The 27,834-nt window shown below is 33.6% G+C and overlaps 1 protein-coding gene and 2 non-coding genes across 3 annotated transcripts; 2 read left to right on the top strand and 1 right to left on the bottom strand.

The window, feature by feature from the left end:
- Positions 1 to 220: 220 nt before the first annotated feature.
- On the bottom strand, positions 221 to 292 carry TRNAE-UUC (transfer RNA glutamic acid (anticodon UUC)). The gene has a single exon. It is a non-coding gene; the product is annotated as a tRNA-Glu (tRNA).
- LOC139848661 (uncharacterized) lies at positions 226 to 6,000 on the top strand. Its single transcript, XM_071838374.1, has 6 exons — positions 226 to 254; positions 1,378 to 1,520; positions 2,297 to 2,355; positions 3,058 to 4,747; positions 4,836 to 4,934; positions 5,369 to 6,000. The coding sequence occupies exons 1-6, from the start codon at positions 226 to 228 to the stop codon at positions 5,998 to 6,000; spliced, it is 2,652 nt and encodes an 883-aa protein (XP_071694475.1).
- Positions 6,001 to 6,474: 474 nt separating this feature from the next.
- Positions 6,475 to 6,546, top strand: TRNAE-UUC (transfer RNA glutamic acid (anticodon UUC)). The gene has a single exon. It is a non-coding gene; the product is annotated as a tRNA-Glu (tRNA).
- The last annotated feature ends 21,288 nt before the right edge of the window (positions 6,547 to 27,834 follow it).

The following is a 27,834-nucleotide window of genomic DNA, read 5'->3' as shown; positions in this document are numbered from 1 at the left end:
TCCCATATTTATTGCTTTAAAAACCGATTGGCTTCAACACTGATTTCCCCTAATTATTGCTTTAAAAACTGATTTTGAAGCTTAACTTCACTTTGCTCAAACATAAAGTTTGTCATCCAAACTACTGTAAGGAAGACTGAAAAACAAATTTAGTTATACAACTACTACGTAGTATTTAAATAATGTAAAACCTAAAAAAGTGCGTTATACAAAAAATATATTCCGATGCCGGGAATCGAACCCGGGTCGCCTGGGTGAAAGCCAGATATCCTAACCGCTGGACGACATCGGAATTGTTGCTACTACTGACAACAATAAACTTCATATATGGATTTCGTAACGATAAAAAAAAAGTGCATTGATTGGTTTAGACGTTGCATACAAACGTAAAAAACAGATATGAGATATGTACCACATAACATAAGTAATCAAAATCTTAATGTATTGACTTTCAAGATTTACTCCACATATTCTTTAGTAAACATAATTTTTATATTCCAAAATCTAGATGTAGCACAATATATGTTATAGAAGATTATCAGAAGTAAAAAGGTATATTAAAATAATTTTGAATTTTTTTGTGTTTATAGAAAGATGGAGTAGCAAGCATAGGCGGTTCACCTAAGTGACTATTTAGTATTTGTATATATGTTTACTGCAATTACATACTTACATGTGAAATTGTTATATTTCTTTTTTTTCTTTTTTTTTAAAGGCGATATCGACATCGAATATACTCATTTGTCACTCATAAACGTTAGGAGGAAACCAATTCTCGACGATGTTGGCATTACCATCGAAGGTTTGGGAAAATCTTCAGAGACCTTTCTAAATCGCATTGATGTCGGCAGTACCATCAAATGTTGAAAACTCTCTGCTTGGTGAGACGAACCTGAGTTGACACTACCCAAGTTGGATCCCACCCATACCACTCAAGCCAAGCTTTGGTATTATATTTCCTTTGATTTATAACTTTTATTAAGTATATTTTTGTTTTCATTAAATAAAATATCTGGATTAACTCTACATTAAGTATATTTCTATGACTCTATGAGTACAAAAAAGTGATAAAGAAAGAATCACTTGAAATTCATGACATTGCTTGCTTTAAAATCAAAGTCATTTTGATTATTATTTAGTTGAATTGCAGAAGGTGCGTGAGAAAACGTTCACGTCAATTTTTCTAATATAAACACAAACATTCTAAAATCAAAATGTAGTTTTCTTTAGGCTTCATTTCCCTACCCTCACCTGATCTCGATTAAACCATCCCAACTAAACCACCATATATGTACCAAAACTCTATCATGTCATCTTCAATTCTCACCCATATATTAATATTCTTTTTCCCGTTATACTAAAATTAAACTCAACCAGTTTTTGGAGACTGATCAAGGTACGAAAAATGGCATTCAGGTCTGATTTTGCACAAAAGTTGCTGAATGATCTCCGTATCAGGAAAGAACGAATGGGTGTATCTCAGGGCTCGATGTCATCAACACGTAACGCGACCACTAGAGGTACATGCTTATCTTTTTTGAAATACAAACTTACACACTCAATACGAGTTATACAAAAGGTACATGTTCGTGCTTTTTGTATCTGGTTTTCAAATGTTTGGCTTTATAATGTTGGAAGTTATAGATAGTATCTTAATGACCAAAGGGTCTTTTGGCTAGTGGTACCGATTCAACTCATTAATCTTGAAGTTGTGAGTTCGAGTTCCAGAATGGACTATTACTAATTGGATGTGTGTGTTTTCCGTTCTATAAAAACCTTAATGGTTTTTTTATAGATATAAATTTGGTTTTGAAATGTAATTTCACATTCTAAATATACTTATATTTCTTGTTAATTTTGAAGTTTAAAATATGACCATGTTTTGACACTGAACTGTCAATGTTAAGCTAGATTAAGATTCTTATATTATGGCTTGAAGCGATTCCAAAACTAGGAGAATCACAAAGTGATAGTTGTGAATAAACATGTTTATCTTAAATCAATTAACGTTTTATTTTTATTTTTTTTAACTGTGACAGGTAATTAAGAAAACAATATATCATGTTGAAACTTATATCTATAATCTATAAAGTAATATATAGTTGTAAAAAACATGTTGATATTAAATTTAAGCTAATTTTTTAATAATCTAGCTAGCATTTGATCTTAAAAATGATGTGGAAGGACAAGTCAATTCAAATGAAACAGTAACTCTACAATATGTTAATTAGTATATATTATCTATATATTAATTGCATTTCTGAGACCTTATATATTTTTTTGTTGATCAACACAGATGCTAGGAACCCAGGAAATATGCAGAGAGGATCTAGACAAACAAAATCACTTGAATCTGTATGTAGATCTATCAAACCTAACTCATGAATATTAATGGAGGGTTTTAAAAAAACAAAACAAAAAAAGTTTCGAATTTGTCCTGCCACATGTAAGACTCAATTTGTGTGTAGTCTATGCGTCTTGCGTGTTCGCAACCATCAATTTCTCGATCATGATCGGGAAAAACAAGTTGCAACTAGCGATTTTTCATTTTATAACCGAGTCATGATACGCAAGATGTACTAGGCTACACTCAAATTGTGTCTTGCGTCTTGCGACTTCCAGGGATATATTCACGACTTTTTATAAGAAAAAAATGTTATAGTTCGTTTTTTAACAACTTCTTAAGAGTCAGTGACGGGGCGCGATAAGCTATCCACCCGATCATCTCCGGACCACCTGTCAGGAAGAAACCTAGATTAACTGCCTAGAAGGCACAATCTAGAGAAAATCCCCTAGGAGATTTTCCAAATTAATTTTCCATAAGGCAGAATCTGGAGATGACTTCCCTTAATTCGAACCCTCGATCCCATGAAACACGAAAAACCCGGGGTACTACTGCTCTGTTAACTTAATGGAAGTGGTACTATAGTTTGTTTAAAAAGGACATTTTTAATAATTTTCATATGTTTTATTATTATCAATGTATCATGTATTATGTATATTTATCAACCCTTTAATTACTTGTTTATAGTAAGTAGATCTTGTGTGTTCCTACAGATTGGTGGATCAAAAACAATGAACCAGAGCATCAAAGAATCATCACAACAACTAGTTCCATATGCAGGTGGACAACACCAAAGATCTGAATCTTTAAAGGACTTATCAATGGCATTCACTTACGCACTTAAAAACGGCGGTAACACTAACACGATGATCGATTTCTTACAACAGATTGGTCGAAGATCGCTCAACGTTGAAAGTACACGAACTGGGACGATGACTACTAGCCTAGTAAAACATCGTCCCTCGAATGGTGGTGGTACAATTGCACCTGTACTCACTACTATCCAAATTAAAGAGATATCGAAAGGGGTTCAAAATTTATACGAAATAATAAGATCGAATTCGAATGGTGCCCATGTGGACAGGTATTCAGTTGAAGTTGGTAAAGAGTTGTTGAAAGGGGCCAAGGGATTAGAAGAATCTTTAAAAATGCTTGTGAATTTGCAAGAAGCTTCAGAGTTAATGGTGACCACTCAACGAAAGAGTCGAGTTACGTTACGAGAAGTTGTTGATGAGGATGATGAAAATGATGAGGATCGATCGAAAGTTGTTGATCGAAACCAAGTTCAGTTGCCTAGATTCTCTTTTGATAAACGTTCGAAGAAGTCGAGTTTAGCGTTAACCGATGGTTCGAGTAAGTCGTCGAGTCATCGGAGGTCAGCTAGTTGCGGTGCTGAAAGTGTTACAACGATGAAGGATAGCCCGAATCGTTCAGAAAAAGGGAGGATTTCGAACGTGATAGCGAAGCTAATGGGACTAGAAGAAGTTCAAGAAAAGCCCGATTCGGGTACCAAGAGAGACGAGGTAAAAACCGCCCACGTTTCGAGCGCAAACAAGGTTTACAAGACTTCGAGAACCGAGAAACATGGACTAGTTTCGTTGAACGTACAAAAGTCTCAACAAATCAACGACTCGAGTACAAGTGTTTCATCAAAAACGAGGCAGAACAACAACAACAACAACCGACTGGATCGAGTTGCAGAGAAGCAAAAGAGACAAACGAACGTGGAAACAAAACATAAAACGCAACAAAAGCGTACAAACGCAGAAGGTGCAGCTAGTTTACGAGTGGACAAGAAGAGAACCATACGAAAGGATGAAAGTAACGAGATCAAACTCATTACGAGAAACTATAAAGTTGAAGGAAAAGAAAAAAGAACCCAACAGAACAAACAAGATTCACAACAAATCAAACAAGTGAAGCACACTAATTTGTTTTCGAAAGAGCCAAAACCGCAACCTATTGAGCATATACCGAAAACTAAAGATGTAACCCCGAAGGTACATGAACTCGAAAGAACAGAACGTTACATGCAACCGTTAGTTAAACAAGAAAAGCCAGTGACACGAAACAAGGTGGATTCAGTCGCTATACGTAGAACTGAGTCACCTCGAATAAGAGACGAAGTACTGAAGATTAGGGATCGAACGGTGATCAGCAACTTAACGACACCATCGAAACATAAACTTTCGGTTCTTAAAGAAACTATAAGAAAAGATGTATCATCCATCCTTTTGAAGCCAGCAGAAGAAACCAACAACATACATTCGAATTCAAACGAATCAGAACAAACAATTCGATTTAACTACTCGCGTTTTCATAACACGGTTACTGATCAGGTACCAGTATACGAAAACACAATCCAGAGTGATCGTCAGTTAACTTCTGAAATCACAGTTTCAGGTAAACAAATGTGCACTTTTGTACTCATTTTGTCAACTATTCCAACATTGTCTAAATTTAGCCAATTTATTGTAATGTATGTATGCAGGTCCCCCAAAAGTTATCCTAAAGCCTGCAAATCTCGTGGAAAACAAACCAACTTCAAATCTTGTTGAACACAAATCAACTTCAGAAGTCATGGTTTCAGGTAAGCAAATTTGTACTTCTGTACCTTTTTTTATTGAAATGTATGTATGGTAATGAGATAATTCAGTTAGGCCATGTCTAATAAGACGGTAGTTTAGGGTTGACCCAAAGTCTAACCGTGCGCTTTGGTTCATTAGGTTTAAATAAAAACACTAAAACCCCCTGAGGTTACATAGGAAATCATAAATATCTTATTTAACCCTAATGTACCAAAGCCCGACTTTTGGCCAACCCTAAACTATAATCTAATAGTATATCTTATTGGGAAGTGATATTTCCGCTTTAATTTTTGATAAATCCACTACATTTATGCAGTAACTAATTGTATTGTACAACTGCTTAATGCATAAATGTAGTTGATTTATCGAAAATCAAAGTGGATTTATCATTACCTTACATGAAAAACTTCATTCGCATTGTAATATGCATATGCAGGTCCACAGGAAATCGCAATAAAGAGTGTTAGTCTTCATGTAAACAAGCCAAAGAAAACATTTTACTTGAACAAACAAGTAGTACTAAATGATCACGAGAAGCAACTAAAGGAGATTTTAATAAAAGATCAACTCTTTTTAAGCACATCACAAGCCCTTTTCAAGCTCAACATACCTATCGGTTTTCTTCACGCGGATGATCAAAACCATCACAAGGACGAAACTACGTTGAAACTAGATTGTGGGTACGAAATCTTGAAACGAAAAGCAAGGAATCAAGAACTATCACTTCATCCATACGTAAAACCGAGTATTGGTGCAATGGCTATAAGTTTGTTAGATGAATTGGTGAAGGAATTGTATAAAGATTTGGAGAGTTTGCGATTATACGGTAGGAATACTCGTAATGAATATGATGAAGCTGATTACTTGCATTATATGCTTGAAAAAGACATTTGCAACACGAGTCCTGATGTTAATAGTTTTTGGGACTTTGGTTGGAACATAACGACGTTTACGTTTTTAGAAAAAGATGAGTTTGTGAACGATGTGGAAGCGTTTGTGCTTCGTATACTTGTAGATGAGATTGTTAACGATTTGTTGACCATGTCGTTACCCTTTTGGTCTAAGTAAAAGGTTTTTTTTTTTTTTTTTTTTTTTTTGTAAAAAATTGTAATGTATTATGTATATTGAGCTAGTTAAGGTTTTGTGGGGTAATTATAATAATAAAATCAAATTTTCAATTTAAATTGTTGATTAATGTAAGGGTAAACGTCATTCTCATTTGGATTAGTTGTTGGTGAGAGAGTGAAAGAACAACTATCATTAAAAAGTCATTATTATTTTATTTTTATTTGTGTTTATAATTGATAACTTATGTAAAGAGCATTTCGATTTTTGTCATGTTAAAGACTTCTCCAACTCAGACCGATCAACGAAGAAATCTGAAACTAAATATAACATTTAGAAACTTGTTTTGGGTTAATTTGTTTCTTCGTTAAATGCATAAATAAAATAAATCTTAAACATTAAATAATACTCCGTATTAAATACGGAGTAGCAAAGATTAAGATTACTAGTTTTAAATAATGATGCCAGCATAGCTTTTCCGATGTCGTCCAGCGGTTAGGATATCTGGCTTTCACCCAGGCGACCCGGGTTCGATTCCCGGCATCGGAAAGTTTTTTAATAGTATCGTGTGTTTCTTGTGAAACAAAGTCATCATTTGTTGTGGGTTTTATCTGGGAACTCGGGTTCTAACATTTGACCAGCCTCAAAGTTTTTTACCCCCATTATTTTTTAATTTCTTTGTTTTAATAACAGGAATTCATAAAGATTCTATGCATTTAGTTCCAACCACAAATTCTATTTTCTAAATCTCTGCAGAAAATATGTACATTCAAACAGATTACTTTTTTTTTTTTTTTCGAAAAGCAAAATATTATTAACTCGAAAGCCTATTAGAGGGAGGCAAACCCAATACAAGCAACCCGAATGTTATGATGAGTACAAAAACTCTCGAACAAAAAATAAAAGAAAAAATACAAGCTGAATAAGTTGCGGAGAGAGCAAATAAAAAATGCAATACACTAGACAAAACAAGACCATGGATCCGAGATCCAACTTAGCCAATCCATCTTCCGATTTTTAATGCTATTTGAAATCCATTCAAAAGACTTGAGTTGTATTTCCATTAGACCCGTAGGGCCATTCCACTAAGAGTTAGAAAACACCTTTTGATTTCGATTTTTCATATCAAATAAGCACACGTCCACTCGATTGATTGCCATAATTTTGCCCAAATTGGGGATAAGGAGCGGTTACGTTTGCCACGAAAAGCTTCATTGATTCCTAAAATTTGATACCGCCCCTAACCCCCACCATTTGTAGACCCGAACCCAAATATCCATCGCATGTCGACAAAATATCAAAGTATGATCAATTGATTCCGCATCATCCCATAGAGGGCATCTAACGGAGTCTAGGTCAATACCTCTCTTATTAAGTTCGGTACGTACCGATATCCGTCTTTTTAACACCCTCCATATGAATATTGAGACTTTAATAGGAACCAAATAATTCTTCAAAAATTCTTCATTCGAACTCGAACCATTACCAAGGATTTTGTTGTCAATGATATTCGCCAACTTTTATATAGTAAATACCCCGTTCTCCGCCAAGTTCCAAACCCATAAATCCATAGCCTTATGTGACGACCCAGAAATTTTCGACCAAATTTAAACTTAATCTTTATATGATTTCGATAAGATAAGCAAAGTCTGTAATGTTGAGTCTCGAAAATTTTGAAACTATGTTCATATATTCAATTACCCTTTTGACTATACTCGACGATTCACGAACATTTATGTATATATAGATATGTATATACAATATATAGTTATAATAATTGAAAACGTTAACAAAGTATTAGATGTATAATAATTTACATGAACGTATTTGTTTCAATATATGTTTAACATATTCATCGAAGGAATTAAAAGATAATATCAAATGATTGAATTATCAGATACATTGTGATATGATTACGAGCCTCTGTTGTGAGGTCCACGTTAATTTAAGAAATCGTTTTATTTTAACGGCATACGGAATAAATGGTAAAGTAATCTACGAGTGAGAACAAAGTGTCAAATAACGAGATTTAGACAAAAGTTAGTGGAGAACTAAATTTCATAATATTCTATTGATTTAATTTCAAACGTGCGAAAACGTTTTTAGATATAATAGGAATTGATTGTTAAAATGTTTTTGACGTAATTTGAATATATATTTTACAAAGTGATAAAATATAATATTAACTTGGTCATAAAACGTTTTGATTTAAAACAATATTATTAAATATTCTTTGATAAATAACGAGAAAATGATTTAAAGAAGCAAATGACCAAAACACTCGAAAGTTCAAGATACACTTTAAGTAATATAGTTTTTTGATAATTTAAGACTATATTTTGACAAAAGTACGAATCACGAAACGTAAAGTACAAGTTTTCTAAACGTACGAAAGGACGTTCGAAACAACCGGAAACGGGACATAAGTCGAACGTCAACGTACAAGTTATCGTGTGACGACCCGAAAATTTCCGACCAAATTTAAACTTAACCTTTATATGTTTCCGACACGATAAGCAGAATTTGTAATGTTGAATCTCAAAAAGTTTGGAACTACATTCATGTAATCAATTATCCTTTGACCGTGTTCGACGATTCACGAACAATTATGTGTATATAGATATGTATATATAATATATAATATTAACTGAAAACACTAACAAAGTATTAGATATATGATACTTTACATGAACGTATTTGTTTCGATATATTTATTGACAGAATTAAGAGATAATATCAAATGATTGAATTATCAGATACATTATGATATGATTACGGGCCTATGTTATGAGGTCCACTGTGATTTAAGAAATCTATTCTTTTTGACCACTCATTACTTAACTAGTATGATAAAATAACGATATTTATATTTTATTTTATCAAATATATATAACGATTTAAATTAATATTATATATATTTATACGCGTATTATACGTACATAGTTTTATACTTTTACTATACTTTAACTTTACCTTTACTTTACTTTTACTTTACTTTAACTTTAATAATTAATACTTTAATAATTCACTTTAATAATTCATACTTTAATAATTCACTTTAATAATTCATACTTTAATAATTCACTTTAATAATTCACTTTAATAATTCATACTTTAATAATTCACTTTAATAATTCATACTTTAATAATTCATACTTTAATAATTCACTTTAATAATTCATACTTTAATAATTCACTTTAATAATTCAAAAATCTATTATAAATAGAATTCAATAGGTTTTATTATTTCATAGAAACTTGAAAATATATTTCTCTAAACTCTCTCAATCGAATTACACATATATATTTTCTTTGTATTATTTCAAGATATTATTAGTATACATAAAATACTACGACGGAGTTATATTCAGACGATTTTAAAATAAGTTTTCAAACGGGATAGAGCTAAGGAAATTATGGGTTATAGCTATGGAGGTTATGGGTATTGATCGAGGGTATTGCTCGTGAGGTCAACCTAACGTTTATCATTTTCGTTTCGTCTACGTACTTTCCTGCAATATTGAATCTCAATATTGATACGTGAGCACTCATAACTTAACTTTTATATTTCAATAGTGTATCCCTGACTAGTGCTCGAGTATATAGGATTATGCATGCTTGTACATTCGATATTGTCCTTAGATAGGTTTGTTGAATCCTGAATTAGATACATATGCTACTGAGATAGGGTATATGATATGCATGTCATTGGAAAGCTAGCGAAAAATTAAGAACTTTTCATTTAGATATCGAATGGTTTCGATGAACGGATTAGAAGTTATAGTCAACTGAATTTTAGTATTATTGTTAAAATGATTATTATTACTATCGTCGTTATTATTTTAATAGAAATATCATTGTTATTATAAAATATCATTATTACTATTATGTTAGTATTATCATTTTATCATAATAACATTTTTAGTAAATATAAATATTGTTATTTTTTTATAGAATAATAATAATTATTATTACAAAATAATACAACTTTTACTTATTATTATTATGATCAATATTATTTTATCAAATAAATAGGGGACACAAAGATATTTTTCACCACGCGTAATATAATTACATTAATAATACTTACCACTATAGTTTTACGATATTAAGTGAACTTTATAAATTTTACTACTTAAGATATATAAAAGTATATTTTATCATATATAAACGTTAATATAAATTTTTATTAATAAATGACTTTTATTATTATAAAATCTAATAAATATATTTAAATATATAAAATGACTATAGTTAAGTTATATAATAAACACGTATAAATTTTAGAAGTCATTTTGGGTTAAGTTGGCTTTTGTTGACTTTTGCACATTAGTCTCGAGCATTAGGATTGTGGTACACTATGACTTGACCAAAAATTGTTAGACAAATATTGACCAACATATAAATATATATAATTAATATAGGTTCGTGAATCCGAGGCCAACCTTGCACTTGTTAAATGACGTTATATGTATTTTTACTACGAAATACAGTATGGTGAGTTTCATTACTCCCTTTTTATATATATTTTTGGGCTGAGAATACATGCCCTGTTTTATAAATGTATTACTAAATAGGCACAAGTACTAAAACTAATTCTATGTGGGTTTAAACCAGAAATATACCCTTAGCTTGGTAACATTAAACTACTTGTCTATGTACGGTAGGCGCGAATCCTAAAGATAGATCTATTGGGCCTGACAAACCCCATCCTGACTATGGGATGCTTTAGTACTTCGAGGTTATTTTAAACACACCTGATCTGGTGTACTTCAGAGGGTAAAACATGAACGTTAAGGCTTGTTACCGGGTGCCTACAACTTATAGATTACTTTTATACACTTGCGAGTGTACATATATTTATAAACGGAAATCTTGTGGTCTATTAATATATTGAAATGATTATTATGATAAACCTATGAACTCACCAACCTTTTGGTTGACACTTTAAAGCATGTTTATTCTCAGGTATTAAAGAAATCTTCCGCTGTGCATTAGCTCATTTTAAGGATATTACTTGGAGTCATTCATGGCATATTTTGAAAGACGTTGCATTCGAGTCATTGAGTTCATCAAGATTATTATTAAGCCAATTATAGTTGGATGTATTATGAAATGGTGTGCATACCGTCAACTTTCGTTGTAAAGAAAGTTTGTCTTTTAAAAACGAATGCAATGCTTGTAAAATGTATCATATAGAGGTCAAATACCTCGCGATGTAATCAACTATTGTGAATCGTTTATAATGTATATGAACGGGTCCTTTTAGTTGGTATCAGAGCGGTGGTCTTAGCGAACCAGGTCTTGTAGTGATTCGAACTTTTCCATGTTTATATATATTAATTGAGATTGATATTTACATGATTAAATGTTTCCAACATGTTAAACAATCAAACTTGTTAAGACTTGATTAATTGAAATATGTTTCATATAGACAATTGACCACCCAAGTTGACCGGCGATTCACGAACGTTAAAACTTGTAAAAACGACATGACGATATATATATGGATATACATATGGTTAACATGAGATTATGATAAGTAAGTATCTCCATAAGTATATTAACAATGAGTTATATACATATAAACAAGACTACTAACTTAAGGATTTCGAAACGAGACATATATGTAACGATTATCGTTGTAACGACATTTAAATGTATATATATCATATTAAGATATATTAATATATCATAATATCATGATAATATAATAATTTAACATCTCATTAGATATAATAAACAATGGGTTAACAACATTAATTGAGATCGTTAACTTAAAGGTTTCAAAACAACACTTACATGTAACGACTAACGATGACTTAACGACTCAGTTAAAATATATATACATGTAGTGTATTTAGATGTATTAAAATACTTTTGGAAGACTTCAAGACATATATCCAAACACTCATACTTAACGAAAATGGTTACAGTTACTTTTCCATTCTTTTCTTTCATCAAGAATTCTAGTCGTATTCTTACCCGTATTATACACAGCTTCAAAACGTACTTACTATGGGTATATACCAATAGGAACTAGCATGGGATTCCACTCTTGATTATGTCATGTATGACTAATCAATTTTAACTTCTACCATGAGCTAGTCAACTAACTAGAACTCCTTTTAACCTCACTCACCACTCACCAATTACCACTCATCATTCACTCCATTTCACTTCCAATTCTCTTTTTAATTCTCTCTCAACACACACACACTATTATGAACGTATTTTTTCAGTAGTTAATCATCATCTTCATCAAAAATCACTTCAAGAATCAAGCTATAATCATCATAGGAAGAACACTTCAAGAACACTTCAAAAATCCCTTCAAGTTTACTAATTTACTTCCAAGCTTTCTAATCCATTCCAAGTAATCATCTAAGATCAAGAAACCTTTGTTATATACAGTAGGTTATCTTTCTTATTCAAGGTAATATTCATATTCAAACTTTGATTCAATTTCTATAACTATAGACTATCTTAATTCGAGTAAAAATCTTACTTGAACTTGTTTTTGTGTCATGATCCCACTTCAAGAACTTTCAAGCCATCCAAGATCCTGTGAAGCTAGATCATTTCTTGTCACTTCCAATAGGTTTACCTACTAAACTTGAGGTAGTAATGATGTTCATAACATCATTCGATTCATATATATAAAACTATCTTATTCGAAGGTTTAAACTCGTAATCACTAGAACATAGTTTAGTTAATTCTAAACTTGTTCGCAAACAAAAGTTAATCCTTCTAACTAGACTTTTAAAATTAACTAAACACATGTTCTATATCTATATGATATGCTAACTTAATGATTTAAAACCTGGAAACACGAAAAACACCGTAAACTGGATTTACGCCGTAGTAGTAACACCGCGGGCTGTTTTGGGTTAGTTAATTAAAAACTATGATAAACTTTGATTTAAAAGTTGTTATTCTGAGAAAATAATTTTTATTATGAACATGAAACTATATCCAAAAATTATGGTTAAACTCAAAGTGGAAGTATGTTTTCTAAAATGGTCATCTAGACGTCGTTCTTTCGACTGAAATGACTACCTTTACAAAAACGACTTGTAACTTATTTTTCCGACTATAAACCTATAATTTTCTGTTTAGATTCATAAAATAGAGTTCAATATGAAACCATAGCAATTTGATTCACTCAAAACGGATTTAAAATGAAGAAGTTATGGGTAAAACAAGATTGGATAATTTTTCTCATTTTAGCTACGTGAAAATTGGTAACAAATCTATTCCAACCATAACTTAATCAACTTGTATTATATATTATGTAATCTTGAGATACCATAGACACGTATACAATGTTTCGACCTATCATGTCGACACATCTATATATATTTCGGAACAACCATAGACACTCTATATGTGAATGTTGGAGTTAGCTATACAGGGTTGAGGTTGATTCCAAAATATATATAGTTTGAGTTTTGATCAATACTGAGATACGTATACACTGGGTCGTGGATTGATTCAAGATAATGTTTATCGATTTATTTCTGTACATCTAACTGTGGACAACTAGTTGTAGGTTACTAACGAGGACAGCTGACTTAATAAACTTAAAACATCAAAATATATTAAAAGTGTTGTAAATATATTTTAAACATACTTTGATATATATGTATATATTGTTATAGGTTCGTGAATCAACCAGTGGCCAAGTCTTACTTCCCGACGAAGTAAAAATCTGTGAAAGTGAGTTATAGTCCCACTTTTAAAATCTAATATTTTTGGGATGAGAATACATGCAAGTTTTATAAATGATTTACAAAATAGACACAAGTACGTGAAACTACATTCTATGGTTGAATTATCGAAATCGAATATGCCCCTTTTTATTAAGTCTGGTAATCTAAGAATTAGGGAACAGACACCCTAATTGACGCGAATTCTAAAGATAGATCTATTGGGCCTAACAAACCCCATCCAAAGTACCGGATGCTTTAGTACTTCGAAATTTATATCATATCCGAAGGGTGTCCCGGAATGATGGGGATATTCTTATATATGCATCTTGTTAATGTCGGTTACCAGGTGTTCACCATATGAATGATTTTTATCTCTATGTATGGGATGTGTATTGAAATATGAAATCTTGTGGTCTATTGTTACGATTTGATATATATAGGTTAAACCTATAACTCACCAACATTTTTGTTGACGTTTAAAGCATGTTTATTCTCAGGTGAATACTAAGAGCTTCCGCTGTTGCATACTAAAATAAGGACAAGATTTGGAGTCAATGTTTGTATGATATTGTGTAAAAACTGCATTCAAGAAACTGATTTCGATGTAACATATTTGTATTGTAAACCATTATGTAATGGTCGTGTGTAAACAGGATATTTTAGATTATCATTATTTGATAATCTACGTAAAGCTTTTTAAACCTTTATTTATGAAATAAAGGTTATGGTTTGTTTTAAAAATGAATGCAGTCTTTGAAAAACGTCTCATATAGAGGTCAAAACCTCGCAACGAAATCAATTAATATGGAACGTTTTTAATCAATAAGAACGGGACATTTCAGTTGGTATCCGAGCGTTGGTCTTAGAGAACCAGAATTTTGCATTATTGTGTCTTATCGTGTTTGTTAGGATGCATTAGTGAGTCTGGACTTCGACCGTGTTTACTTGAAAAATGATTGCTTAACAAATTTTGTTGGAAACTATATATTTTTAACATGTGAATATTATGTGATATATTAATCTCTTAACGCGTTTGATATTATGTGATAGATGTCTACCTCTAGAACAAGTCCCATTGACTCACCTAATAATAATGAAGAGTCAAATGTAAATTGGAATGATTCGTGGACTGATTCACAAGTTCCCGAAGAGGAACCGGAAGAAGAGTCGAAACCAGAAGAAGAATCGGAACCAGAAGAAGAATCGGAACCGGATGAAGAAATAGAACCGGTGGGGGAAATAATAAAACGGTTAAGTAAAAGAAAATCCTCAACCAACCGACCAAGGTTAATTATGGTCAATGGTGTTTCCGCTAAGGAAGCAAAATATTGGGAGGATTACCAATTCTCCGATGAATCGGATTCTGACGAGAATTCCGATGATGTTATAGAAATTACCCCAACTGAATTTAAAAAGGCAAAAGAAAATAATAATGGAAAGGGCATAAAAATAGAGAAATCTAATTCCAACCCTGATGAACTTTATATGTATCGTCAACCCCCGAAGTCCTTAAGTTGTAACAATGACCCGGGAACCTCTAAACCACCAGGTTTTTCTAAACCAATGTGGACAACGACGGCTCGTATTAGGGGAACATCATATATCCCTAGAAACTTGGCAAAACGAACCAAAACCGAACAAGAAGAAACGAGCGAGTCGGAATAAGATGGTTGTATTCGTGTGGTGTAATATATGTAATATAGTGTGCTTATGCTTTATGATATATGTAAAAATTGCTTGTATTAATAAGTATTTTTTTTATGAATCTAACTCTTGTCTATTTTACAGTATAAAAACACAAAATGGATAGACAACCCAATATTTTAAGAGACCTACCCGGAGACATGATTGATGAAATCTTATCTATAGTCGGTCAGAATTCCTCGGCATAACTATTTAAGGCGAGATCAGTTTGTAAGACATTCGAAGAACGTTCCAAGAATGCCTTGGTTTATAAAAGGCTTTCGTTCGAAAGATGGGGGATATCACATTGGGAAATCCATAAGTTACGATGTGTTTACTTTGACGCATATATTGCGGGGAACCCAAATGCTATTTTACGCAACGGGTTAAGAAATTATTTTGACTCAGTATATCCGAATATAGGACTTCGTGATTTAGAAAAAGCGGCTAACATGCAACATAAAGAAGCATGTTATGCTTACGGGTTAGTAATGTTCGATTCTCACCAAAGTGAGAACAAGAACATCGGGCTACAACTATTAAACAAAACGTTCCCACAAGTGACGGAGTCAGTAATTGGGGTAAGAAATGAGGTTTTTAGGTTATTACGAGACTGTTGGTCATTACGTAACCCTCGTCCCTTTGACGACGTTACAACACGCTGTCTTATCAACGGCCATAACGGTTATGTTCCACAAGACCAAGGATGGGAAGTAGTCCTAGTAAAACCAGAATGCATGACTTGTTTCTGGACGTATGAATTACGTGTCTTTATTGCCTTTGCTGAACGACTTGTGTACTAGCTAGAATTATCTTCACAACTATCTTGTATCAAAGTTATTGTGTGCTATATTTCATGCTTTATGTAAAATAAGCGGTATTGTAAGTTTGTAAAATATTGTATAAAAGTTTGAACGCGAAATATTATTACAATCAGTTTTTCATATAGAATTGTAGTAGTTGAATTGTATATTAGCTACTAAGTATGAACTTAACGGGTAGGTACTACCCGAATTTAAACTTATAAAACTCTAATATGAAGAAAAAGCTTTTATAAATGAGTTCATATTATGCTACGAAATACTATTAACTACTCTTAATATTCTGTATGATTAACTTGTTCCATTTGACTATTTTGAAGGAAATGGCACCGACTACTCGACACACCGTGAATATGAATGAAGAGGAATTCTGTACTTTTCTAGCTTCAAACATAGCCGCAGTACAGGCTGCGCTACATACCAACAATAACCTTAGATCTGGAAGTACAGGAAATCGTGTAGGATGCACCTACAAAGAATTCACTGCCTGCAAACCTTTGGAATTTGATGGAACCGAAGGACCAATTGGATTGAAACGGTGGACCGAGAAGGTCGAATCGGTGTTTGCCATAAGTAAGTGTACTGAAGAGGACAAAGTGAAGTATGCTACGCATACCTTCACAGGTTCTGCGTTAACATGGTGGAATACCTATCTAGAGCAAGTGGGACAAGACGATGCGTACGCACTACCGTGGTCAGTATTCAAGCACTTGATGAACGAGAAGTACCGTCCCAGAACAGAGGTCAATAAGCTCAAGACAGAACTTAGAGGGTTACGAACCCAAGGATTTGATATTACCACGTACGAAAGACAATTCACAGAATTGTGCCTATTGTGTCCGGGAGCATTCGAAGATGAGGAAGAGAAGATCGACGCATTTGTGAAAGGATTACCGGAAAGAATCCAAGAAGATATAAGTTCACACGAGCCCGCCTCCATACAACAGGCATGTAGAATGGCTCACAAACTAGTGAACCAGATTGAAGAAAGAATTAAAGAACAAACTGCTAAAGAGGCCAATGTGAAGCAAGTCAAAAGAAAGTGGGAGGAAAATGGTGATAAGAATCACCAATACAACAACAACAATTACAACAATAATCGCAACAATTATCCCAACAATCACACCATCAATCGCAACTACAACAAACAGCCCAACAACAACAACAACAACAACAACAGCAACTATAACAACCATCCCAACAACAATAATAACCGCAACAACAACAACAATCAGAAGAAGCTATGCCAAAGGTGTGAAAAGTATCACTCGGGGTTCTGCACCAAATTTTGCAACAAGTGTAAAAGAAATGGTCATAGCGCGGCGAAGTGTGAGGTCTACGGACCAGGGGTTAATAGAACGAAAGGAACAAATGGTGTCGGAACGAGTAATGGCGGAGCAAGTAGTGTCGGAGCAAGTTATGCCAATGTAGTTTGTTATAAATGTGGAAAAATGGGCCACATTATTAGAAATTGCCCGAACCAGAAGAACACGAATGGACAAGGCCGCGGAAGAGTTTTCAATATTAATGCGGCAGAGGCACAGGAAGACCCGGAGCTTGTTACGGGTACGTATCTTATTGACAATAAATCTGCTTACGTTTTATTTGATTCGGGTGCGGATAGAAGCTATATGAGTAGAGATTTTTGTGCTAAATTAAGTTGTCCATTGACGCCTTTGGATAGTAAATTTTTACTCGAATTAGCAAATGGTAAATTAATTTCAGCAGATAATATATGTCGGAATCGAGAAATTAAACTGGTTAGCGAAACATTTAAGATTGATTTGATACCAGTAGAGTTAGGGAGTTTTGATGTGATAATCGGTATGGACTGGTTGAAAGAAGTGAAAGCATAGATCGTTTGTTACAAAAATGCAATTCGCATTATACGAGAAAAAGGAAAACCCTTAATGGTGTACGGAGAAAAGGGCAACACGAAGCTACATATTATTAGTAATTTGAAGGCACAAAAACTAATAAGAAAAGGTTGCTAAGCTGTTCTAGCACACGTCGAGAAAGTACAAACTGAAGAAAAGAGCATCAATGATGTTCCCATTGCAAAAGAATTTCCCGATGTATTTCCGAAAGAATTACCGGGATTACCCCCACAGCGATCCGTTGAATTTCAAATAGATCTTGTACCAGGAGCTGCACCAATAGCTCGTGCTCCTTACAGACTCGCACCCAGCGAGATGAAAGAACTGCAAAGCCAATTACAAGAACTTTTAGAACATGGTTTCATTCGACCAAGCACATCACCGTGGGGAGCTCCTGTTTTGTTTGTCAAGAAGAAAGATGGTACATTCAGGTTGTGTATCGACTACCGAGAGTTGAACAAACTTACCATCAAGAACCGCTACCCACTACCGAGAATCGACGACTTATTTGATCAACTACAAGGCTCGTCTGTTTATTCAAAGATTGACTTACGTTCCGGGTATCATCAAATGCGGGTGAAAGAAGATGATATTCCAAAGACTACTTTCAGAACACGTTACGGTCATTACGAGTTTATGGTCATGCCATTTGGTTTAACTAATGCATCAGCTGTGTTCATGGACCTTATGAACCGAGTGTGTGGACCATACCTTGACAAGTTTGTCATTGTTTTCATTGATGACATACTTATTTACTCAAAGAATGACCAAGAACACGGTGAACATTTGAGAAAGGTGTTAGAAGTATTGAGGAAGGAAGAATTGTACGCTAAATTTTCAAAGTGTGCATTTTGGTTGGAAGAAGTTCAATTCCTCGGTCACATAGTGAACAAAAAAGGTATTAAGGTGGATCCGGCAAAGATAGAAACTGTTGAAATGTGAGAAACCCCGAAAACTCCGAAACACATACGCCAGTTTTTAGGACTAGCTGGTTACTACAGAAGGTTCATCCAAGACTTTTCCAGAATAGCAAAACCCTTGACTGCATTAACGCATAAAGGGAAGAAATTTGAATGGAAGGATGAACAAGAGAAAGCGTTTCAGTTATTGAAGAAAAAGCTAACTACGGCACCTATATTGTCATCGCCTGAAGGGAATGATGATTTTGTGATTTATTGTGACGCATCAAAGCAAGGTCTCGGTTGTGTATTAATGCAATGAACGAAGGTGATTGCTTATGCATCTAGACAATTGAAGATTCACGAGCAAAATTATACGACGCATGATTTGGAATTAGGCGCGGTTGTTTTTGCATTAAAGACTTGGAGGCACTACTTATATGGGGTCAAAAGTATTATATATACCGACCACAAAAGTCTTCAACACATATTTAATCAGAAACAACTGAATATGAGGAAGCGTAGGTGGATTGAATTGTTGAATGATTACGACTTTGAGATTCGTTACCACTCGGGGAAGGCAAATGTGGTAGCCGATGCCTTGAGCAGGAAGGACAGAGAACCCATTCGAGTAAAATCTATGAATATAATGATTCATAATAACCTTACTACTCAAATAAAGGAGGCGCAACAAGGAGTTTTAAAAGAAGGAAATTTAAAGGATGAAATACCTAAAGAATCGGAGCAGCATCTTAATATTCGGGAAGACGGAACCCGGTATAGAGCTGAAAGGATTTGGGTACCAAAATTTGGAGATATGAGAGAAATGGTACTTAGAGAAGCTCATAAAACCAGATACTCAATACATCCTGGAACGGGGAAGATGTACAAGGATCTCAAGAAACATTTTTGGTGGCCGGGTATAAAAGCCGATGTTGCTAAATACGTAGGAGAATGTTTGACGTGTTCTAAGGTCAAAGCTGAGCATCAGAAACCATCAGGTCTACTTCAACAACCCGAAATCCCAGAATGAAAATGGGAAAACATTACCATGGATTTCATCACTAAATTGCCAAGGACTGCAAGTGGTTTTGATACTATTTGGGTAATAGTTGATCGTCTCACCAAATCAGCACACTTCCTGCCAATAAGAGAAGATGACAAGATGGAGAAGTTAGCACGACTGTATTTGAAGGAAGTCGTCTCCAGACATGGAATACCAATCTCTATTATCTCTGATAGGGATGGCAGATTTATTTCAAGATTCTGGCAGACATTACAGCAAGCATTAGGAACTCGTCTAGACATGAGTACTACCTATCATCCACAAACTGATGGGTAGAGTGAAAGGACGATACAAACGCTTGAAGACATGCTACGAGCATGTGTTATTGATTTCGGAAACAGTTGGGATCGACATCTACCGTTAGCAGAATTTTCCTACAACAACAGCTACCATTCAAGCATTGAGATGGCGCCGTTTGAAGCACTTTATGGTAGAAAGTGCAGGTCTCCGATTTGTTGGAGTGAAGTGGGGGATAGACAGATTACGGGTCCGGAGATTATACAAGAAACTACCGAGAAGATCATCCAAATTCAACAACGGTTGAAAACCGCCCAAAGTCGACAAAAGAGCTACGCTGACATTAAAAGAAAAGATATAGAATTTGAAATTGGAGAGATGGTCATGCTTAAAGTTGCACCTTGGAAAGGCGTTGTTCGATTTGGTAAACGAGGGAAATTAAATCCAAGGTATATTGGACCATTCAAGATTATTGATCGTGTCGGACCAGTAGCTTACCGACTTGAGTTACCTCAACAACTCTCGGCTGTACATAACACTTTCCACGTCTCGAATTTGAAGAAATGTTTTGCTAAAGAAGATCTCACTATTCCGTTAGATGAAATCCAAATCAACGAAAAACTCCAATTCATCGAAGAACCCGTCGAAATAATGGATCGTGAGGTTAAAAGACTTAAGCAAAACAAGATACCAATTGTTAAGGTTCGATGGAATGCTCGTAGAGGACCCGAGTTCACCTGGGAGCGTGAAGATCAGATGAAGAAGAAATACCCGCATCTATTTCCAGAAGATTCGTCAACACCTTCAACAGCTTAAAATTTCAGGACGAAATTTATTTAACGGGTAGGTACTGTAGTGACCCGAACTTTTCCATGTTTATATATATTAATTGAGATTGATATTTACATGATTAAATGTTTCCAACATGTTAAGCAATCAAACTTGTTAAGACTTGATTAATTGAAATATGTTTCATATAGACAATTGACCACCCAAGTTGACCGGCGATTCACGAACGTTAAAACTTGTAAAAATGACATGACGATATATATATGGATATACATATGGTTAAAATGAGATTATGATAAGTAAGTATCTCCATAAGTATATTAACAATGAGTTATATATATATAAACACGACTACTAACTTAAGGATTTCGAAACGAGACATATATGTAACGATTATCGTTGTAACGACATTTAAATGTATATATATCATATTAAGATATATTAATATATCATAATATCATGATAATATAATAATTTAACATCTCATTAGATATAATAAACAATGGGTTAACAACATTAATTGAGATCGTTAACTTAAAGGTTTCAAAACAACACTTACATGTAACGACTAACGATGACTTAACGACTCAGTTAAAATGTATATACATGTAGTGTATTTAGATGTATTAAAATACTTTTGGAAGACTTCAAGACATATATCAAAACACTCATACTTAACGAAAATGGTTACAGTTACTTTCCCATTCTTTTCTTTCATCAAGAATTCTAGTCGTATTCTTACCCGTATTATACACAGCTTCAAAACGTACTTACTATGGGTATATACCAATAGGAACTAGCATGGGATTCCACTCTTGATTATGTCATGTATGACTAATCAATTTTAACTTCTACAATGAGCTAGTCAACTAACTAGAACTCCTTTTAACCCCACTCACCACTCACCAATTACCACTCATCATTCACTCCATTTTACTTCCAATTCTCTTTCTAATTCTCTCTCAACACACACACACTATTATGAACGTATTTTTTCAGTAGTTAATCATCATCTTCATCAAAAATTACTTCAAGAATCAAGCTATAATCATCATAGGAAGAACACTTCAAGAACACTTCAAAAATCCCTTCAAGTTTACTAATTTACTTCCAAGCTTTCTAATCCATTCCAAGTAATCATCTAAGATCAAGAAACCTTTGTTATATACAGTAGGTTATCTTTCTTATTCAAGGTAATATTCATATTCAAACTTTGAGTCAATTTCTATAACTATAAACTATCTTAATTCGAGTAAAAATCTTACTTGAACTTGTTTTTGTGTCATGATCCCACTTCAAGAACTTTCAAGCCATCCAAGATCCTGTGAAGCTAGATCATTTCTTGTCACTTCCAGTAGGTTTACCTACTAAACTTGAGGTAGTAATGATGTTCATAACATCATTCGATTCATATATATAAAACTATCTTATTCGAAGGTTTAAACTTGTAATCACTAGAACATAGTTTAGTTAATTCTAAACTTGTTCGCAAACAAAAGTTAATCCTTCTAACTTGACTTTTAAAATTAACTAAACACATGTTCTATATCTATATGATATGCTAACTTAATGATTTAAAACCTGGAAACACGAAAAACACCGTAAAACCGGATTTACGCCGTCGTAGTAACACCGCGGGCTGTTTTGGGTTAGTTAATTAAAAACTATGATAAAATTTGATTTAAAAGTTGTTATTCTGAGAAAATAATTTTTATTATGAACATGAAACTATATCCAAAAATTATGGTTAAACTCAAAGTGGAAGTATGTTTTCTAAAATGGTCATCTTGACGTCGTTCTTTCGACTGAAATGACTACCTTTACAAAAACGACTTGTAACTTATTTTTCCGACTATAAACCTATACTTTTCTGTTTAGATTCATAAAATAGAGTTCAATATGAAACCATAGCAATTTGATTCACTCAAAACGGATTTCAAATGAAGAAGTTATGGGTAAAACAAGATTGAATAATTTTTCTCATTTTAGCTACGTGAAAATTGGTAACAAATCTATTCCAACCATAACTTAATCAACTTGTATTGTATATTATGTAATCTTGAGATACCATAGACACATATACAATTTTCGACCTATCATGTCGACACATCTATATATATTTCGGAACAACCATAGACACTCTATATGTGAATGTTGGAGTTAGCTATACAGGGTTGAGGTTGATTACAAAATATATATAGTTTGAGTTGTGATCAATACTGAGATACGTATACACTGGGTCGTGGATTGATTCAAGATAATGTTTATCGATTTATTTCTGTACATCTAACTGTGGACAACTAGTTGTAGGTTACTAACGAGGACAGCTGACTTAATAAACTTAAAACATCAAAATATATTAAAAGTGTTGTAAATATATTTTAAACATACTTTGATATATATGTATATATTGTTATAGGTTCGTGAATCAACCAGTGGCCAAGTCTTACTTCCCGACGAAGTAAAAATCTGTGAAAGTGAGTTATAGTCCCACTTTTAAAATCTAATATTTTTGGGATGAGAATACATGCAGGTTTTATAAATGATTTACAAAATAGACACAAGTACGTGAAACTACATTCTATGGTTGAATTATCGAAATCGAATATGCCCCTTTTTATTAAGTCTGGTAATCTAAGAATTAGGGAACAGACACCCTAATTGACGCGAATCCTAAAGATAGATCTATTGGGCCTAACAAACCCCATCCAAAGTACCGGATGCTTTAGTACTTCGAAATTTATATCATATCCGAAGGGTGTCCCGGAATGATTGGGATATTCTTATATATGCATCTTGTTAATGTCGGTTACCAGGTGTTCATCATATGAATGATTTTTATCTCTATGTATGGGATGTGTATTGAAATATGAAATCTTGTGGTCTATTGTTACGATTTGATATATATAGGTTAAACCTATAACTCACCAACATTTTTGTTGACGTTTAAAGCATGTTTATTCTCAGGTGAATACTAAGAGCTTCCGCTGTTGCATACTAAAATAAGGACAAGATTTGGAGTCCATGTTTGTATGATATTGTGTAAAAACTGCATTCAAGAAACTGATTTCGATGTAACATATTTGTATTGTAAACCATTATGTAATGGTCGTGTGTAAACAGGATATTTTAGATTATCATTATTTGATAATCTACGTAAAGCTTTTTAAACCTTTATTTATGAAATAAAGGTTATGGTTTGTTTTAAAAATGAATGCAGTCTTTGAAAAACGTCTCATATAGAGGTCGAAACCTCGCAACGAAATCAATTAATATGGAACGTTTTTAATCAATAAGAACGGGACATTTCAGGTCTTGCATTAGTGTGTCTAACTGATAGTTGTTAAGATGCATCAGTGAGTCTGGACTTCGACCGTGTCTGCATGTCAAAAGTTTTGCTTATCATTTTTAGTCTGAAATCATCTACTTACCACCTTTAGGAAATTACCTGCTTATCATTCTTAAGTCTAGACGCGTTTTCCTACATTTATTGCATAATAGTGTATAGACGAATTCTTATCTTAGCATATCTGTTACTGTGAACTTTGACTGACATCTTTCAAAGATTCCTCCGTAATTTATGGGATTTTGGTATTATATATACATATGTAAATTATGTATTGAAGAATACCAAATCTAAATTCTACAATCTATTTCATACAAAAAAATTCTTTCCCTGATCATACAAGATGGATCCCTCAACCAGTTTGAGTTCCTCGGATTCCGACAGCTATGCCGATATGGATTTCCACATGAGCTCCGAAAGCAGCGTGACCGGAATGGATCAACCAATTAGCCATCATCTATTCTGGATGAATTGGGGATGGGTTCGTAATCTACTTAACCATTGGAGACAAGAAGAAGGTGATCCCTTTCATCCACCACATTGCCCTCTTGGCAATGAACCTGAAGCACTTACTGGCGAACCTGTCCGAAACACCATTTTTTCTCTCATTTCCAGAGTATCTCGTCATGATTATATACTACACCAAATTCTAGATCTTATTTATCCGCTCGTCCGAACCGACAATCACCCCGGTGTAATAGAAGAAGTCAACAAGCTTCGAGCTCGGGTAGTGACTTTGGAGAATATGGTGCAAAGGTTACAAACACCAGTAGCAGCACCAGCAGCATAACCAGTACCACCACCAACAACATCAACAGTACCATTACCACCACCAACAACAACCGCATCGCAAACCTCAACTTCACAATCTGTCCCACGAGCATCGACGTCATACGCCATGTAGATACCAAGGAATACCACAACGATTAAGTATTGATTCATAACTTCATTGGGGAAACATTCTACGGCGATTATGTAATTTCTAAAGTTTAGAAATTATCTATCCTAGCCTTAACCATAAATCAAATGAGTTTAATTTAATATTAACTCATTAAATCTATATTACATCTGAAGAAATATACACATATATATTTCCATAAAGACTGTAATAAAATTCTTTTGTACAAAATATTAATTGTGAATTTTTTTTTAACGGGTAGGTAATACCCGAGAGATATATAAATTCACAATTAATATGTTACATTCTTCGAATCTGATTCAGAAAGTCATCCATTATACTCCCTACTTTCACAACAATATACATTCTTTTATAGAAATCAAAACAACCATACTCATTCAAAATCTAATTACATATTCTGATTTTAAAATCTCAGAATTCGATTCAAGATATAACCGAAATCATCACTCTTAGATTCCTACATCTTTCAAAACTATACTTTGACTTCAAAACTGTCATAGAACCTCATTTCTATTCATGGAACTCACAAAAATATTTGTATCATTCAAAATCTTAGAACATCATATGTATATTAACAATTACAATATGTGTTCAAACACTTCGAAATTCCTAAAGACATGCGAGATGATTATCCAACCACACATTACCCACTGTCATGCACCTGAAAAGCTCTCGAAACCAAAGTTATAGTTTAACATGTATGCATGTCAGATCCTTTGATATTTATTACCAAATATAATTTTTCAATCTCTTTTCAAAATAGACAGTTTTGTCACAGCTCCAGCAAATCACCTTCATTTGTTTATACGAATAAACCCTTCATCATGGTTACCGGGGAACCTTTCATATCTCGTCACATTAGCAGTAAACTTATCAACAACTTCATTAACCTTCGACTTAAGCCTCTCCGAAAATCCACTATACTTATTCATTAAAACCCCATCATGTACTCACCTACATCCTGTAACAATAATTGTCACACCAACTACTGGGAATTAGCAATCAGTATTTTGAATTTCGCAACAATTTTACGTTAAAAGTTATATGTATACATATAACGTCTATCTCCTAGACTTACATACTTCGAATGTGAATTTTCTGAAAAACATCCCAAACTATGAACTAGTTCTCCGAAATTGGAAAAATGCTGATGAAGCAGCAAAAACTGTAAACGACTTTAACAGTCAAAAGTTTGATGATAAAGAATAGTATGGTGGTAAAGCTGAGAAAAAGAGAAGGTTTGAAACTGGAAACTGGATTGAGCAGACCATGAAGGAGGCTGTGGACAAATCACAAAGACTAAACCTGCCTTCAAAGGATCCAAATATTTCAGTGTCTACTGAAATCGTTAGCAAACACCTTACTTCTTATTCTAAACCTTCACAGACAAATCTTCTTCATTATGCATCTATGTTAAGAATTCTAAGATATTATCGTATCTTTTATTATAAATATCTTCGATATTCCTGAAGATATTTTCACAACTATTCTTATCCGAAATCTTTTATCTCTTCGCAATATCTGCGTTACAACATAAAAAGAAACTGTGTTAGTTTCTAAATTCTGAAAAGAAAAAAAATTCGAATTTAAAATAGGAATGTTTTTAAAGCAGTGTTGGGAACTGAAACATGAGTTAGTATAATATAATGACACTTGATCAACGTGATTATATTACAGTAAGTCATGCTGAGTTTCTAATGGAACGTGATGATTCATAGAACATACCGTCATCATGTACTATTTACACGACTCTTACATTCTACCCAATTTTCAAATATATTAAGAACATATCATCTTGATAGCTCTATATTTTCAGATATTCTGGTAAGTTGCCAAATTAAGATCGTGCCATTACGATTTTCTTCTTGGTACATTAACTATGTTCATCCAAAAATTCATATCTACGAATTCTGGACCATTATCCGCTTGACTTAAGGCTGGGAAGAGAAAATGAAAGCATGAAGCTCCGAAATATAATGGAGAATATAAAGCCCGATAACAACCTCGAAATTATAAACCGTGTATATCAATGCGTATAGCAATATAAAGACACGGGAGAATGAAAAACACAATAACCCCAAGGTAATGGTAGAAGAAAATAACTTCCTCCGGTGGTAGATGAAAAAGAAGAATGACAGATATGAAAGTTAAGAGTATATCAAGAATCAATACTGGATGAAGCATATTAACGAATGCTTTAAAGTATGAATTGGGGAGAAAGACTAGAAGGTGTGAGCTGTGGAAATAAAGAAACGAAGGGGGTGGATTTATAGTAAAATATCAGACAGAGAAATCGAGACAGATTATCGCATTTAATCAAAGAAGGTCATGATTTTCTTAATCGCCGAAGAACCAAATCTTATTGCAAAGATTTTCTTTAAATCCAATGAATTCTGGAAATCAATCATAACTACGTCATCGGTTAAAATAAATATACGTTTACTCATTTCACTCTCTTGCGATAGCTTCACTTATACTCTTCACGTA

The sequence above is a fragment of the Rutidosis leptorrhynchoides genome, chromosome 5, assembly GCF_046630445.1.
Source record: "Rutidosis leptorrhynchoides isolate AG116_Rl617_1_P2 chromosome 5, CSIRO_AGI_Rlap_v1, whole genome shotgun sequence".
NCBI classification, from domain to species: Eukaryota; Viridiplantae; Streptophyta; class Magnoliopsida; order Asterales; family Asteraceae; genus Rutidosis; species Rutidosis leptorrhynchoides.
The sequence above is the reverse complement of the archived record's forward strand: the minus strand, read 5'-3'. Positions and strand labels throughout refer to the sequence as shown.